We start from the raw sequence: 14357 nt of genomic DNA on the forward strand, positions 1-14357 counted from the left end.
GCACTGGGAGGCCTGCGTTGAGTCCATTCCGGAGGCTACAGAACCTTCCCCTTTCATTCCCAGGGCTGAGGTATAGATACATGTCCTTCAGGTTTCAGAGATACTGGGATCCAGGGATGGCAGATAGCCTACTGCTGCTATCAGCTCACCAGAGGAGTGGTGTATGCTAGAGTCTGATCTTACTTGGACAGGAGAGAGGATCCCAACACCAGTAAGTCCTACAGTTTATAATTAAAAGGAAAGAAACTCTTCTCTGTGTGTAGATCTCTGGGGGAGGGAAGCAGGTCTTCCCTCCCCCCCTTCACCTTCTAAGGTATATATCTGATCTTCTGAGCTGCTTTGTTTTGCTGAATTTTAATGCAAAGTTTTCCAGTGGGATGTGGGAAGCACCCTGTGTTCTTTCTGGCCAACGAGCCTGCGTGGACCTCATTGAAAGACAGAGAGAGAAGGTGGTACAGCTGGGAAGTCTCAGTGAGGAACAGTCATATAAAACAGGCTTCTCCACTCCAGCAAAGAATTTGGCCTCATCCTCCAAACATTTGCCTGTTGTGTGCATATAGGCAGTCCCACTCTCTCTCTCTCTCTTCCCCCACCCCAATTTAAGTCATTTGGGGGACTTCTTAATTTTTTTAATCAAGATCTCACAGACTCACTCAAACTCAGGGAGAAGGGGCAAGGGCACTGCTGTCATCTTCACAGCCTAAGCAGCTCTCTTTTCTACTCACTGTCGCTTTCACAGTAAGGTCATCTGTGTTGCCCATGGTCAAAAGTCCAGAGATTCTGGAAGCTGGCCTCAAAGCCTGAGGGTGGGTGGATATTGCAGTTGTGTGTGTGCCAGCAGTGCAAGGGGAACAATTTCTATGTAGATAAATACTTCAGTTTCCTAAAGCCCCATGGCTCCTCCACCCACTGGAATCACCATCAGGATGTGTATGGGGGTCTCTCCAATTACGCACGTGAAGAGTTTTGCAGCCTCAAGGTTTCTGAGGATCCATTTTATTGCAACCACCCCAGACAGCTGGAAAAAGACTCTTTGCCCAGTGAAGCATTTATCCAAGCTTCATTTTTCAGGAATCAGCCATTCTGCTGTTCCCACCCCAAGCCCATGGTGCAGTAGCACCATTGTCCAAGATGATACCATGCCCTTCGAACCTAAGGCCACGGTGCAGGGCTCAATCCTGCTTCTCTTTTGCCTTCAGCATCATCTCTCAGTGGGCCCCGATGTTATGATTTAGCATGTGCTGTATTCAGAGGGGTAACTGGACCTGTTGAGCTCTTAGCACAGTGGTAAGAACAGAACACGATGAAGATATACCAACCAAGCACAAAGCCAGCAGCATCATCCTCCCCCAGCCATCTGCACCACACAGAAGAGTGTTTACACTTGCTCCACATGGGAGAGATCACAGTCAAAAGCTCCAGCAGCACAAAGCTTTAGAGGGCAACTAGCTCCCTGCAAACAATGACCACTGATACGAGCAGGGTGTATGTATCACAGCAGCAGGCCTGGCACTTTCAAATGTGTGGTATAAACAGCATTTACTTTACAAGCTACCTATCACCTTAAACCATCTCAGCTCAGGCTATGTGTTCCTCTGTGTTGACAAACTAAGCAGGGTTAGCCCTGGGAGACCACAGGGGGAAAAAGCAGGTGCTGCAAGAAGTAATGCTGACAGTTTAGTAGGTGGTGCTCTTCCCTCTGACTCAATAAAGAGCTATTATTCCAAGCACAGGGCTATAGGACAGTGGGTTGCTGGAGGTATTACCTCTGGATGGGATATAAAACTGCGGTCTGGACCACTTGTGGCATCTGTTGTGAGAGAAGGATGGTAACCTCAGAGTCCTGGGCAAATTCAACCTAAACTCCCTTTGCAGCCTCAATAGGAAGCCATGTTCTTCTTCATTTCCTGTCCTACCCTGTTGTCCAGTGTGGCTGTTAAACAGCTGCCATGTTTCCATCCCAGAACAGGGTGCAGTGCTGCAGCAGCAGACAAGATCCCTGCAGTAACTTGTAAAACATCTTGGGATGAAGAGCTAGCGAAATAGAAGCGATTGTTTAAACAAATGCTTTTTTGTATTTGAAATTATTCAGTGTGGCATTTTGAGAACAAATAAATATTCTTGTTACAAAATACCTGGGAGTCAAGCCCACTTTCCTATCATGCTCTCACCTCCTTTACTTTCAGATCTGGAATATTTTCTCAAATACAAGAGTTGATTAAAAAAAAACACAACTAGTGCTAACTATTTGCAGCTGTCTGAGCCTGTGTGCTGAGCTGACCAGAGCTCAGATATTCTTGGACTGACCCAAGGGCTCATCTCTCTCAGACTGTCCCACGTCCCACTCAGTCACGAGTTCTGAAGACACCTCCATGTAGAGATGGTCCCAGTCCCAGAGGACGTCCTCCTACCAAGAGGAAAGAAAGAAAAATACTGAATTGCTACAGGTCTCTGAATGTTGCTAAATGGTCAGGCGAGCAGCCCTAGAGAGAAGCTGTAACAGGCTCAGAGAGCTACCACTCTGCGCACAGAGGGGGAATTAGGGCAGGGCCCTAGATTCCACTAGGAGCACTAGAAATCCCAAGAAAAAGGCAGTTTGAATCCCTGCCACAATTTATAGATTTTGACAGATCGGGTTGTCTTTTTAAAATTCACTAAAATAGCAAGTTATAGATTGAACCAGGCACAGTGCAGGGAGGATCTGTGAAATCTCCACCCCTACACAACTCTGCCAATTCAGCTCTGTCCCAACCTGCAGAAACCCTGCTATTCCAGTCCTGGGCTCCCCCCAGTTCCGCTGGTGCTCCTCTGTCCTGACCTGTTGTTCCAGACTTGGGTTCTCCCTATTCCCCTGTCTGCCTTTGCCTCTCAATGGAGCTGGAGCTGGTGGTGGCTCTTAGAGGCAGAATTTATTAGAATGGTGAGTGTGTCAGGAGCCCCAGTCCCCAGTCAGAGACAGTCCCCAATAATTCCTTTGTCAACTATTTTGCAAGGGAGGGCACAGTTGGAAGCAGCGCCACAAGCTCTGGCACACTAAATGTATCACATTCTGGGCCCTGGAAACCTCTGAAATCCAAATCCCTTCAGACTTTATCCAACTGAGAAAAGTCTGTCCCATTCCCCCTCCCCGCCATTAATAAGGCCATGGGTATCATGTACTGACTGAGGGACTTGCAGGTCCACGCGAACAGCTCTACTAGTTTCTGCCTCAGGACAGGCTCACCTCTCGTACTTCCTGTTCCGGGGCCAGAACCTTGGTGAGAAGCTTCAGGTCAATCTCTCCATCCTGTGAACACAAAGCAGGTCACAGACGTACTCCAACAGACCAGGCACAGAGAAAAGGGATCCCGCACCTTAGCCAGGAACAGATGTTGCTGGTGACACAGCTGCATTCTTGCCTCTTTGGGGACCAATGGCTTCTTATGGGACAGGATTAGCAGGTGGCGACTGGATGTGGGCAGCTCAGAGGGAGGGGAAGGAGTACGTGAGACCAATCCAGTGTTGCAACACTCATAGTGCAATCGCAACTGCTGTGATTTCTGGCTGAATTGGGGGTGCAGGAATTTTACCTGAGCTGGCTGCAGTTTCCCCCTTCAGCCACTATAGGGAGCTGGCCTGCAGCCATCCCATAAAAGCTGCCTGCACCTCCCTGGGATCCCGTGAGCTCTGAGTGGGGCAGAGTCCAGAAAAAACAAAACATCCCGCCACCCTCCACTGCAGCCCAGGAGAGTTAAATTAAATTAAGAGTGTGGGGAAGCTCCCTCCGCTGCTGACTGGAGACAGGTGCCAGCTACAGGCACCAGCCAGGGGAGGCTGCTGGGACACAGGGAAGGGGCTGTGTGAACCAGTGAGTGTAGATGGAGGGAACGAGAGGGAAGTATTGTCCAGCAGATGCACAAGGGAGTCAGGGCCTGCACTTCTATGTGTACACATTTTGTGTCTGTGTCACACAAACAGTGCAGGGCAAGAAGGGGGAGCTCAAAAACCAGCAGCCAGACCAAAAACATCATCAATTAAAAAACCCTCATGATTTTGGGGTCCTGACTCATGATTTTGAATTCTTAGGGTTGGCAACATGGCAGTCCCCAAGGAGACAGGAAATCAAGGCCTGTCATCTTTGGGTTTGTGCCTCTCAGAAACCGCTTTGGAAACTTCCTTCCTGCTTGAAAATGGCTCTTTGGGCTACAGCAGCATGAAGAACTCCTATACCCAGAGCCAGCAGCCCAGACACCTGGGGCAGGGTTGCATGTGCCTCAGGCACCACAAGAAAGGGCAGCACCATGGATGACCCTGGCTGAAGGAGAAGGAGCAGTGCTGGATGTCAGGGGAAAGAGCAATGCTGTGTGTGTCCCAGGACCAGGGAAAGGGGCAGAGCATGGTAAAACATGGGTAGGAAATGTGTTCTAGGGATGTATGTAGTGTTGCTGGAGCCGTGTTGGTCCCAGGATGTTAGAGACACAAGGTGGGTGAAGCAATATCTTTTACTGGACCAACAGAAAACTTGAGGGAAAACTCAAGGATGTTCTGACTATGTAAATAAATGGCCATCGGAGTAAGATTTCCAAGTGGATGCCAAGCAAAGGTGCCAGGGAGACGTTTATATCCAGTATCAGAGGCCCCACCAGAGCAATAAGCACTGTTCACTTAGTGTTCCCATATACATTAGGGCCCCATAACAGAGGGGAACAGGTCCTTGAAACCTTGGGGGACAGGGGTTGTGTTAGGTATCAGCTGGACCCAAGTATCTGTTTTTCTGGAGGACGACATGAGGGAGGTGCAGAGGGGGTTATGCTGGCCACTACATAAGGGCACCCACTCACCAGGGTTTGGAAGGCAGCATACTTCATGAGGTCATTGTCCAGGTCACGGAAGGTCAGCACTCTGTTCACCTGGATACTGCAAGAGGGAGGGGCAAGAAACAAAACTAGCTAAGCGTGGGAACAGCTCGTGCTCCTCTAGGGAGCAGTGGCACATGAATGGGAGTCTGGGAGCATCCAGCTTCAGTGTCCATGTCTCCAAGAGAAAATAAATACATGGGTGGAGAGGAATCTGGGCACAAGCCTCTTGAGTGCTGTTTCCATACCAGATAGAACAATGATTTAGACATGGAATATTATTATTTAATGTACCATGAATGTGAGGGAAGCCCCGAACCTGCCATCCTGTGAGCGGTAGATGCTGTATTTGTAGGAAGCCTAACAGCAAAAATTGGATTAGTTGTTTAGGAGAAAAGCTGTCTGATTGTTCTACCTCCTGGCTCCTAACCAGCCCTACCATGCAGCTTCCAGCATACTGGGGTCTCTGAGTTTTCATGGCTGCTTTAAAGTCATAGTTATAAGAAAAAGCTAGTAACATATCCAAAGACTCCATGGATGTTCAGAGAACTGATATGATCATAACATGATAGAAAACAATTAAGTAAAATCTGATTGAGAAACAAAGTAATTTTTAGTCAAACTGTTAAAAGTGTTTTTAATTTGGTTTTGATAACAGCTATTTAATTTCAATGCCCAATAAACATTTGGGAGAAAAAAACATCTTTGTTCAGGATTCAGGCACCCTTTCTGTACAATGAAGGGCCACAAAAGCGCCCAATCCATATGATCCAAGAAATCACTCCAACAAAACAGGAAAGAGCAGACTTGCCCTTCCCTGATATTTCTAAGATTAACCATTTTTTTTCATTTTTTTTTCCCTTTGCTAGTCACCTTTGAGATAAATCCAGAACTACTTTGACTAGCACTTTTAACCAATAGGATTTGCACTATACAAATTAACTAGGCACTTGAATGAGGCAGACATCATATGGGGGGAAACAATTTATGATCATGTAAGTAAAGAGTATGTGATAATACATATGCAAAAAAAGGCAGTGTTAACGTTGCACAGGCAACCTTAAATTGGGCATTTCCTAATTTTTGAAGGTTTCAGTTTGCAAGCTCAATCATGTTTTTTTGATATAGTTTTGTATGTATATAGAATATGCTGTAATTACTTTCTCTTTGTATTTGGAAACAACACAATGGAACTCTACTATCCTGGAGACTCACTATCATAATGCATGGCATCAAATCCTACTGAATGGGACAACCACTGATCTCTGCAGAACACAAGGTAATGCAGGATTTAATTTCAGCAGCCATTTCTCACCGCTGATCCCCAGCAGTGGGCAGTGACTCTAGACTTGTGATCATGTGGCTGTGATGTTACCTGGGTGGAGCCGCCACTTGCATAGCGAGATCTTCTTCCTGTACTTCCTCCAAGTCCGGGATCACAGGAATATCTGCAACAGGAAGAGGCAGAAGCAGCATGAAGACGACGGAATACTGAGCTTTCTTCCCACTTGGGAGAGAGAGAAGTCAGAAGTCCCACCCTCCCATGCTACCCGGGGTGTGAACGCATTCACAGCCCTCATGACAGCAAAACAATGGCAGGTTATTTGCAATGATTAAAAAAGCATATACTGTAGTTTAATAATAAAACAAGCCAATAAAACTTTAAAACTTGGAGGCAAAATAAATCCAAAGAGGGAAGGAAATTTGTGCTGCATTAGGACTTGCTCAACAGTCATGGATTCTCCATCTGGAATAACCTTGAACCTTATTGAGGTTTGAATTTTGGCTGGCTGCTGCAAGCCTCAAACACGGACCTGCCGCATGCTTGCCATCATCCCATAGGCAGGGAAAGAATTCCCTTAACAGAAGAATCACTATTTGTCCAGCTCAGGTTCACATTTTATTAGAGATGAAAAATATCAGATTTCCCTCAGAAAACTGTCATTTAAATTAAGGGGGAAAATGTTTAAAGAAACCCCAAATGCCAAAAATAAAGAAGTTTCACAGCAGATTCCCCCTCCCAAAGGGCACAATTCTCTGGATGTCTCTCACGCTGCAGCTGCAAATCTCGTTCTGATCCCTGGAGCTTGACTTTTCTGGCATTTGTCCCTTTCTCTCTCAGAAGCAATTAACCCTTCATCTGTATCCACTTTCAGGCTCTTCCCTGGGTTTCTCTGTCCTTCTCTTGAGTATTTTCAGTACCCTCTCTCCTCAGATCCCATCTCCCATTTGCAAAGGAGGCTGGTCAGCATGTTGGATGCAGTCTCTCTATTTCATCAGGTGGGGCTCTCCCGCCCAGCAAGGGCAAGGACATGACAGCGAAGCCACAGGTGGACAAAGTTTTGTTTGGTTGTAGCCCAGGATGACAGTGATGATGGTGCATCCTGCTGCAGGTCCAGCCATGAGATGCACTCCCCAATCTGGTAGAGAGATGCACTCAGCCCAAAATAATTTGAACAGAGAGCAAAGCATACCAGAGTTGCCAGATGCCTAGCCAACAGCAGTTAGTTAAGGGCTATCAGTAGGTTTAGCCCTGTACCAGACCCTTCCTGCTCCGAGGAGCCCACAATCCAGACAAGACAGAGCATGAGGTCTGAACCTCACTGAAGTGCTCCAGCACTGACCACACCTAGACTGCACTGCTGGATGCAAAATGGGGAAGAGGACAGAAGAGGACAAGAGGTCAGATTGAAGAGCATGGAAAACTTCCTGTTGTAGATATTCCACTGCAGTGTTCACCTAGCTTTATATAAACTCAGGTAGGAAATAATCCCAAGGTGACCTGGCAGACAAAGTGAGTTGGAACCTATTTATGATTTTGAATGTGAGTCTGCTGTAGCTGGCCTAGGCTATGGGTCAGTCTCCAGCCCACTCCTTGGACTAGGGTCACAGCTACTTCAGCTGGGAGGGAAGGGAGAGGAGAAAGGAAGGAGGGAGAGAGAAGTGTACTCCATGTCCCCAAGAAGCAAAAGGAAAGTCAACGGGAGCGTGTCTCCCCTCGACACAGCGCAGTATAGCCCCCGCGGTAAGTGGATCTAACTATGTCAACTTCAGTTACGTTATTCATGTAACTGAAGTTGCGTAAGTTAGATCGATTTACTGCGGTAGTGTAGACCAGGCTTTAGTGTAGTGTCCCTTTAAAGGCCTAAGGTTTGCCAGAAGGCTGCTCCAGGGGCCCCGGTTTCTTAGGCGGCAGGGGAGCTGCATGGCTCAGTTCTCTGGAGATTCTTCACCCAGTTGGTATCTGAATGAAGCAGGCATCCCAGGGGCTGGAGCAATCAGGCTGCTCCTGGCTCCATCTGTAGCACTGCTATTATATTGTTGGAACTCAGCAGTTGGTTGCTTCTGGCTCTACCCTGTTTGCAGCCCAGGCTGAGATAAATATTCAGGAGCTGGAGAGACAGTCCCACCTGAAGAGTTTGGGGCTCAAGACAGGGTCTTCCTGAGCAGCTTCCTCCTCCTGCCTCCTGTCAGTGCTGTGCAGCCTCCCACAGCTCCAAATGGCATTGCTCCTGCCTCATGTCCACTCCGCATCTCCACAGGCTCCCTCAGTTCCCCTTCCCCCCATCCCTGGCCAGAAGAGGCAGCGCTGGCCCATCTGCAGCAGAGCCTGGGTCAGCCCAGAACCTTGGCGAGGTGGCTGTTTGGAGCTAGCCACACAGTGGGATTTCTCTCTAATTGGCTGCCTGCTGAAAGGGATAGAGGCTGCAGCGAGAGGCAGGCCAAGGCGAGAGGCAGTGACAGCTTGGACGATCTCAGCAGAGCCGTGCCATCCAGCTCCCCAACCGCCCAACAAACAGGTGCCTATGGAGCAGCTTTCAGGCTACAGCAAACTTCATAAAGACCTTTGCAGGGAAACTGCAGCGACTTGGCCTGATCCATCCCTGAGACAGAGGAAGGCAAGGGCTGGCGATTCCATAGCATTGAGTCAATGGCCTGTCGCTGTTCTGCTCGTTGCGGAGCCCTGACCGCTCTCACAGGGGAAGCTGCCATCGCACTGATTCTTCCCAGCAGGGGCTCCCAGCTGCTGGCAAAGTACAATGAAGGGACAAAAGAACAAAAGTGATTCAGCTGATGGAGTGACTGACAGAGTATGAGGGGCTCAGCTCAGTGATAGCTGGGGGGGGGGGAACAGAGTCATTGTGGATAAGGGGCAAAGAGTAGGGAGAAGAGAGATTGTGTAGGCTGGTTTGAGGGGATTATCTTACAAGTAAGGAGATGAAGCTGAGCAAAGAAAAGACAGTCCATTTTGCCTGTGAGTCAACAAAATAAGGGGACTAACTGCGCATCAGAAGATGTGAGATTCCCATGGCTGGAGTCATTTAAAAGCAGGACTGGCCAAGGGCCTGGAGAGTGACTGTATGGATTAGGGAACATTCCATGCTATGGGGCATCCCCAGCTCCCAGGCTAACAGATCTCACTTGCAAGAAGATTTAAATGCTATTCAGTATAAAATTTCTTTTTTAAATTTCAACCCACTACTTGTAATTTCTTCCTCTCCTGTTCCATCCCTGTTGTGCCACTCTAAATAATTCTGCTCCCTTCTTTTTGTTCACACTCTTTGCACATTTGTAAACCATCACAGTGTTTCCTTTGCCATCAGTTAGCCAAGCATCTTTTTTACTCAAGCCATCCACCCTCCTGATCATTTTTGTTGCTCTTCTCAGATCTTATTACAGTTTTTTCCAGTATCTTTCTGGTAACACTCTGCTGAGAAGTTATTTCAATATTCTAGTAGCAACCACAGCACAGCCACGGGGTGCAAACACATGCTAACGTTAAGCATTCACATTGACTTAAATGAAACTACTCACATGTTAAGTTAAGCATGTAAGTAAATCTTTGCAGGACTATGTCCTCTCTGTCCTACAATGCAGTACCCATGTGCACACAGCCAGAAACTACATTGGCCTTATTTCAGCAGCTGCAAATCTCCCAGATAGTGTATTGCTCATATCACCCTGGTCTCTCTCAGCTATCCCTGATTCTCTGTGTCCTGCCTCTTACAGAATGTCTATATTTCAGATCTTTTCCACCCAATCAATTAACTTTGATTTTTCCATGTGGATTCTTGTTGTAATATTTTCTGTCCACATTATAATCTCTCTGAATTCAGGGCCCTTGCATATGAGCCTCATACATGGCTTCATAATGTCTATACACATTGAAGAGCAGCTGGGAATTGCATTCCAGCATGTGCATAGGGGAATTGGGAACATCTTATCAAACATACAAACATCATCATTGCAATGATGCCGCTGAAGGGCCTGCACATTGTAAAATGAAGCAGAGAACAAAGGACGGCACCACAATCTGGAAACAAACAGATTCACAATGCATAGCTATGTTGTAGAAGGAAGGGCAGTTTCCTGATCATCTCTAACATCTGCCAATTTCAATAAAATATTGCAGACAAGTCTTTGCAGCTGGGTGGAGACCACACTAGCGATGTTATAGCCCACATGAAATTGCTCCAGCAGGGGATTTCCCTCCCCCTATAGCACACCCTTCCCTCCCTTCTCTTAGCATTGGTCTCCCAACTAGACCCTGGGCCCCTTTAGTGTAACTCATGCAGGTCCACCCTCAACCACAGCCTCCACCAGAGTTCCTCTGGTATCAGTTTTGTGATACCGTGGAGAGAATGTTCCGAGTATACCCAGCTCTTAAAGGAGCACTCATTCCTCCCCAATTAAAATACACCCAGTTTTCCTCCTGGTAAAATCAGTGAAGACAGAGGAAGAGGAGTGGAAGAGGTGTATGTTGGGTAATGTTTTACAGACAGAAAACAGAAGTAATGGGTTTCTGTAAGTCAGGTAAAACAACTCAAGGCCCCTCATACTCAGAGTGACCTTAAGGAAACCTAGATGGGACTCCTCTTCAGACCCCAGTTTGGTTAAAGGGGATCAAACTTTCCCTTGGCATCCTCTTCCTCAGACCATGCCAGCCCGAGCCCAGGAATCAACCAAGGCAGAGATGGAAAATAAATATTTGAGCCCCCTGCTGGCCAATACAGAACTGTTTCCTATGGTCTATTCTCCACACCTACATCTAGTCTGATTTTAAGTTTTCCAAGGAGCTGGGAGCTATCTCTTGGAGGCAATTCAAACTAAGCTCATCAAACCCAGAACTGCTGTGGCACTAAACCCCAAGTGATAGTTAACAGCTAAGTTATAATTTCCTAGACCAAATGTAGCTGTTTTGTTCATAGGCGCCGACTCCGGGGCTGGAGCACCCAAGGGGAAAAATTGGTGGGTGCTCTGCACCAACCAGCAGCAAGCTCCCCGCCCCACCACCCCAGCTCACTTCTGCCTCCTCCCCTGAGCGCACCGCGTCCCCGCTTCTCCTCCTAGCACTTGCCACCGTGAAACAGCTGTTTTGTGGCGTAACAAGCTGGGGGAGGGAGAGAGAAGGAGCGGGAATGCGGCGCGCTCCGGGGAAGAGGCCGGGCTGGAGTGGGGATTTGGGGAAGGAGTCCAATAGGGGCAGGGAGGGGGCGGAGTTGGGGTGAGTACTTTGGGGAAGGGGTTGGAATGGGGGCAGGGCAGGGGTGGAATCTGGCAGGGCCGGGGGGGGCGCGAGCACCCACCAGCGCCAGGAGAAGTTGGCGCCTATGGTCTTGTTAATGGCTAAGACAGTATATTATTATCTCTATGACAAGAGCATCAAAGACCCCAGTCTGGTCAGGGCTGTAGTGGGCTAGGCAGTGGCCACACAAAGAATAAAAAACAATCCATGCCCTAAAAACCATTGCATCTAAGTTATGGTGAGGCAAGTTGGTGTAAGGAAGAAGTGGAAGGAGGTCAGAAGGGAAGGAGGACACATGCTTACTCAGACTGGGTACTTGAATAATTAGCAGGGGACAGTGCTTTTTAAGATATAAACAAACAAGAGACACTAGTGATGGCGGTAGTCCAGGCTGGGTATCTGTAACCATCTCCCTTTCTGCCTCTTACACAAGTAACTGATCTGCAGAGGAGATGGATGGAGAGGTAGAAGCAGGAAAAGCAACTGCTAAGAGGGGTAAGAACCCACTTTATCTTATAGCCTCCACCCTCTTGGCAGTTGCTTTTCCTGCTGCACCTCCCTCCTCCATATGCAAGTCACACCTGCTTGTTATTTGGATTACAGCAGCACCTAGAGGCCCCAAATGAGACCAAGGCCCCATTGTGCTAGGTGCTGTACAAACACCCAGTAAGGCAGTCCCTGCTCCAAAGAGTTTACAGGCTAAATTGACAAGACAGAGTGGATGGGGGAACACAAATTCAGAGAGAAGTGGCTTGCCCAAGGCCAGACAGCAGGTCAGGCAGAGCTAGGATTGGAAGCCCTGTCTCCAGTGCCAAGACTGATTCAGGTAAAGTCCATCTTTTACAGCCACTAACCCTCCCCTTTTAATTTAGGCCCCCTAGAGCTGCACAACCATTCTCTCTGGAGTCACAACTCCAAATGCTGAGAGTCACACTAAAAATCTTGTCATTCATGCTTAATGAGGATTTTCTCCCCCTGGTCACATGACATTTTCAATGGCCAGTTCAGAGTGGAAGCTCCGTACAGTAGTGATGCAGGCGTCTTCAATGACCACACAATGCCCTGCACACCTTTGCTGCTACTGAGATTAGAGTGCAGGCTACCCAGAGGGTGGCAGCTTTGGAGGCGAGCTGACCCCTTCAAAGCAGGTTTATCCTCAGTGCAGCAGAATTACAGGCTCCTCACTTAAAGAATGACAGAAACTAACTTAATTTTACATTTTATGAGCATGCAACTTAAACCAGGGATAATTATAATTTCTCTGCTGCTGCAAAACTTTATTTTACTGAATGTTTTTACCTTCTGCATCACGTTTGGGGAATTTTAAACAGGCAAATGGAAGAAGGTCTGATTGAAGATGAAGTTAAGTGAAAGAAATTGGTCTCATTTAGCACATGACAGGATTCATCTGTGTTCCCAAGTCCACCGAGGTAGCATCATGGGCGTTTCATATTCATGAGCTGCTGCGACACTGTGTCCCCTCATTTACAAAGCGCCGTGTTCAGCAAATTCCGTCCCTGTGGACACTCCGTGCATTTCATGGTCTTGTCAGAGAGACATCAAACACTCCATTAACCAAATACCAGAAAATGGCTTTAATTAGCGCATCTCAATCCGATAAATATTTTTTCCCCCTCTAAATGGAAAAAATGGAGAAGAAGAAAAAAAAAAGTGGAAAGCAACAGGCTTAAAAAAAACCCACAAAGAGCAGAGGCAGTTTCTACTGAACACACAAACAAGCTCAAAGCCTCTTGGAAGGTGAGAGCAGCAAGCAAGCAGAGAGGGCAAAGAATAGCTCTCTGGACCCCTGGCCACTCCATTTGACTGGGATGCATTCCCCAGGATCGTACCTGACCTGCTGTCAATCTGATGGCTGATCAGGAGCCATGCCTGTCGCCAGTGGGGAGAATGAAAGCAGAGGGCTGAAGAGAATCAGGTAGCTACCATGACTGCTGGGGTGTGGCTCCGGAAAGCTGAGAGAAGAAACTAAGGAAAAACATCACAAGAGTCCATCTCCCTGAGAACCATGGTGAGTCTATGATGGTGGCACCACACGGGCTAGCTGCTGTGACAAGTCACAATAATAAAGGGGCCTTCTAACCCCAAGTTATAGAAAGGTCTCAGTGGCTCCCTGACACTGAAAAGCCAAATAGTAGCTTTACAGAGACAACCATATTAGTGGAGAACAAGAGCAAATGGTTTTGTTTTTTCTCAGCCTTCCAAGCTACAAAGTGATTATCAACTAGACAAAGGGCTGGATAGGAGATGGAGTGGCCACTCAGGCTCTTGAACCATGAGAGCCACAGAGAACAGCACAGGTCTGTACCACTGTAACCAGGTTGTGGCATTTGTTGCTGCTGACATACAGTAGCTTCCCAGTTTGGAATCATCATTGCACACATCTTCCTTGGGATGCTTGAGGGAGAGGACAGAAGTGCTACAACGATGTTGTGGAACAGGGGTTAATAAGGCAGTGTCTGACAAGTTACTGGACTGAATACAGGGGGAGCTGGGTGAAATTCTATGGCCTGTGTTATACAGGAGGTCAGATTAGATGATCTAATGTTCCCTTCTGACCTTATAGTCTATGCACCTATGACCTTTGGACAACCAGACTGGTCACTGGCAATAGAAGCACCAGGAGCTTGGAGACCAGGATTGAGACTGTGCTACTGTACAGCTGGCATTAGTAGGGCACTGATCTGGGAGGCTCAAACTGCCAAAGATCGATCTCTGTGGAGGAAACAGCTACCAACCTACAGACACTCCTGTCTAAACTCTGTGCCTGCCTCAGTTCCTGGAGATTTCCACTTTTCTCCTTTAAAGGCTTCTCTCCATATCCCCCCTCATTTTTTTTCCCTTCTAAAAGGTATTAAGGCACCGGCAGGGCCACAGCCTAGAAAGGCATGAGGCACGGGAGGGAGGGATGGGGGAGTTCAGAAATACAAAACCCTCCTCAATAATGCTAGAGATGAGTGATTTTGCTTTAGAGCATT

At 47.6% G+C, this 14357-nt stretch overlaps 1 protein-coding gene across 1 annotated transcript in view; it reads right to left on the reverse strand.

Moving 5' to 3' along the window:
- Nucleotides 1-964: 964 nt before the first annotated feature.
- The window catches only part of IFT43 (intraflagellar transport 43), a gene marked incomplete at its 5' end in the record, with an annotated part of 48796 nt that continues 35403 nt past the window's right edge, over nucleotides 965-14357 (reverse strand). The window contains 4 exon segments of the mRNA XM_034768491.1: nucleotides 965-2407; nucleotides 3224-3286; nucleotides 4821-4896; nucleotides 6211-6283. Of these exon segments, the coding sequence (XP_034624382.1) occupies nucleotides 2288-2407; nucleotides 3224-3286; nucleotides 4821-4896; nucleotides 6211-6283 (332 nt within the window).

The sequence above is a fragment of the Trachemys scripta genome, chromosome 4, assembly GCF_013100865.1.
Source record: "Trachemys scripta elegans isolate TJP31775 chromosome 4, CAS_Tse_1.0, whole genome shotgun sequence".
NCBI lineage: Eukaryota > Metazoa > Chordata > Testudines > Emydidae > Trachemys > Trachemys scripta.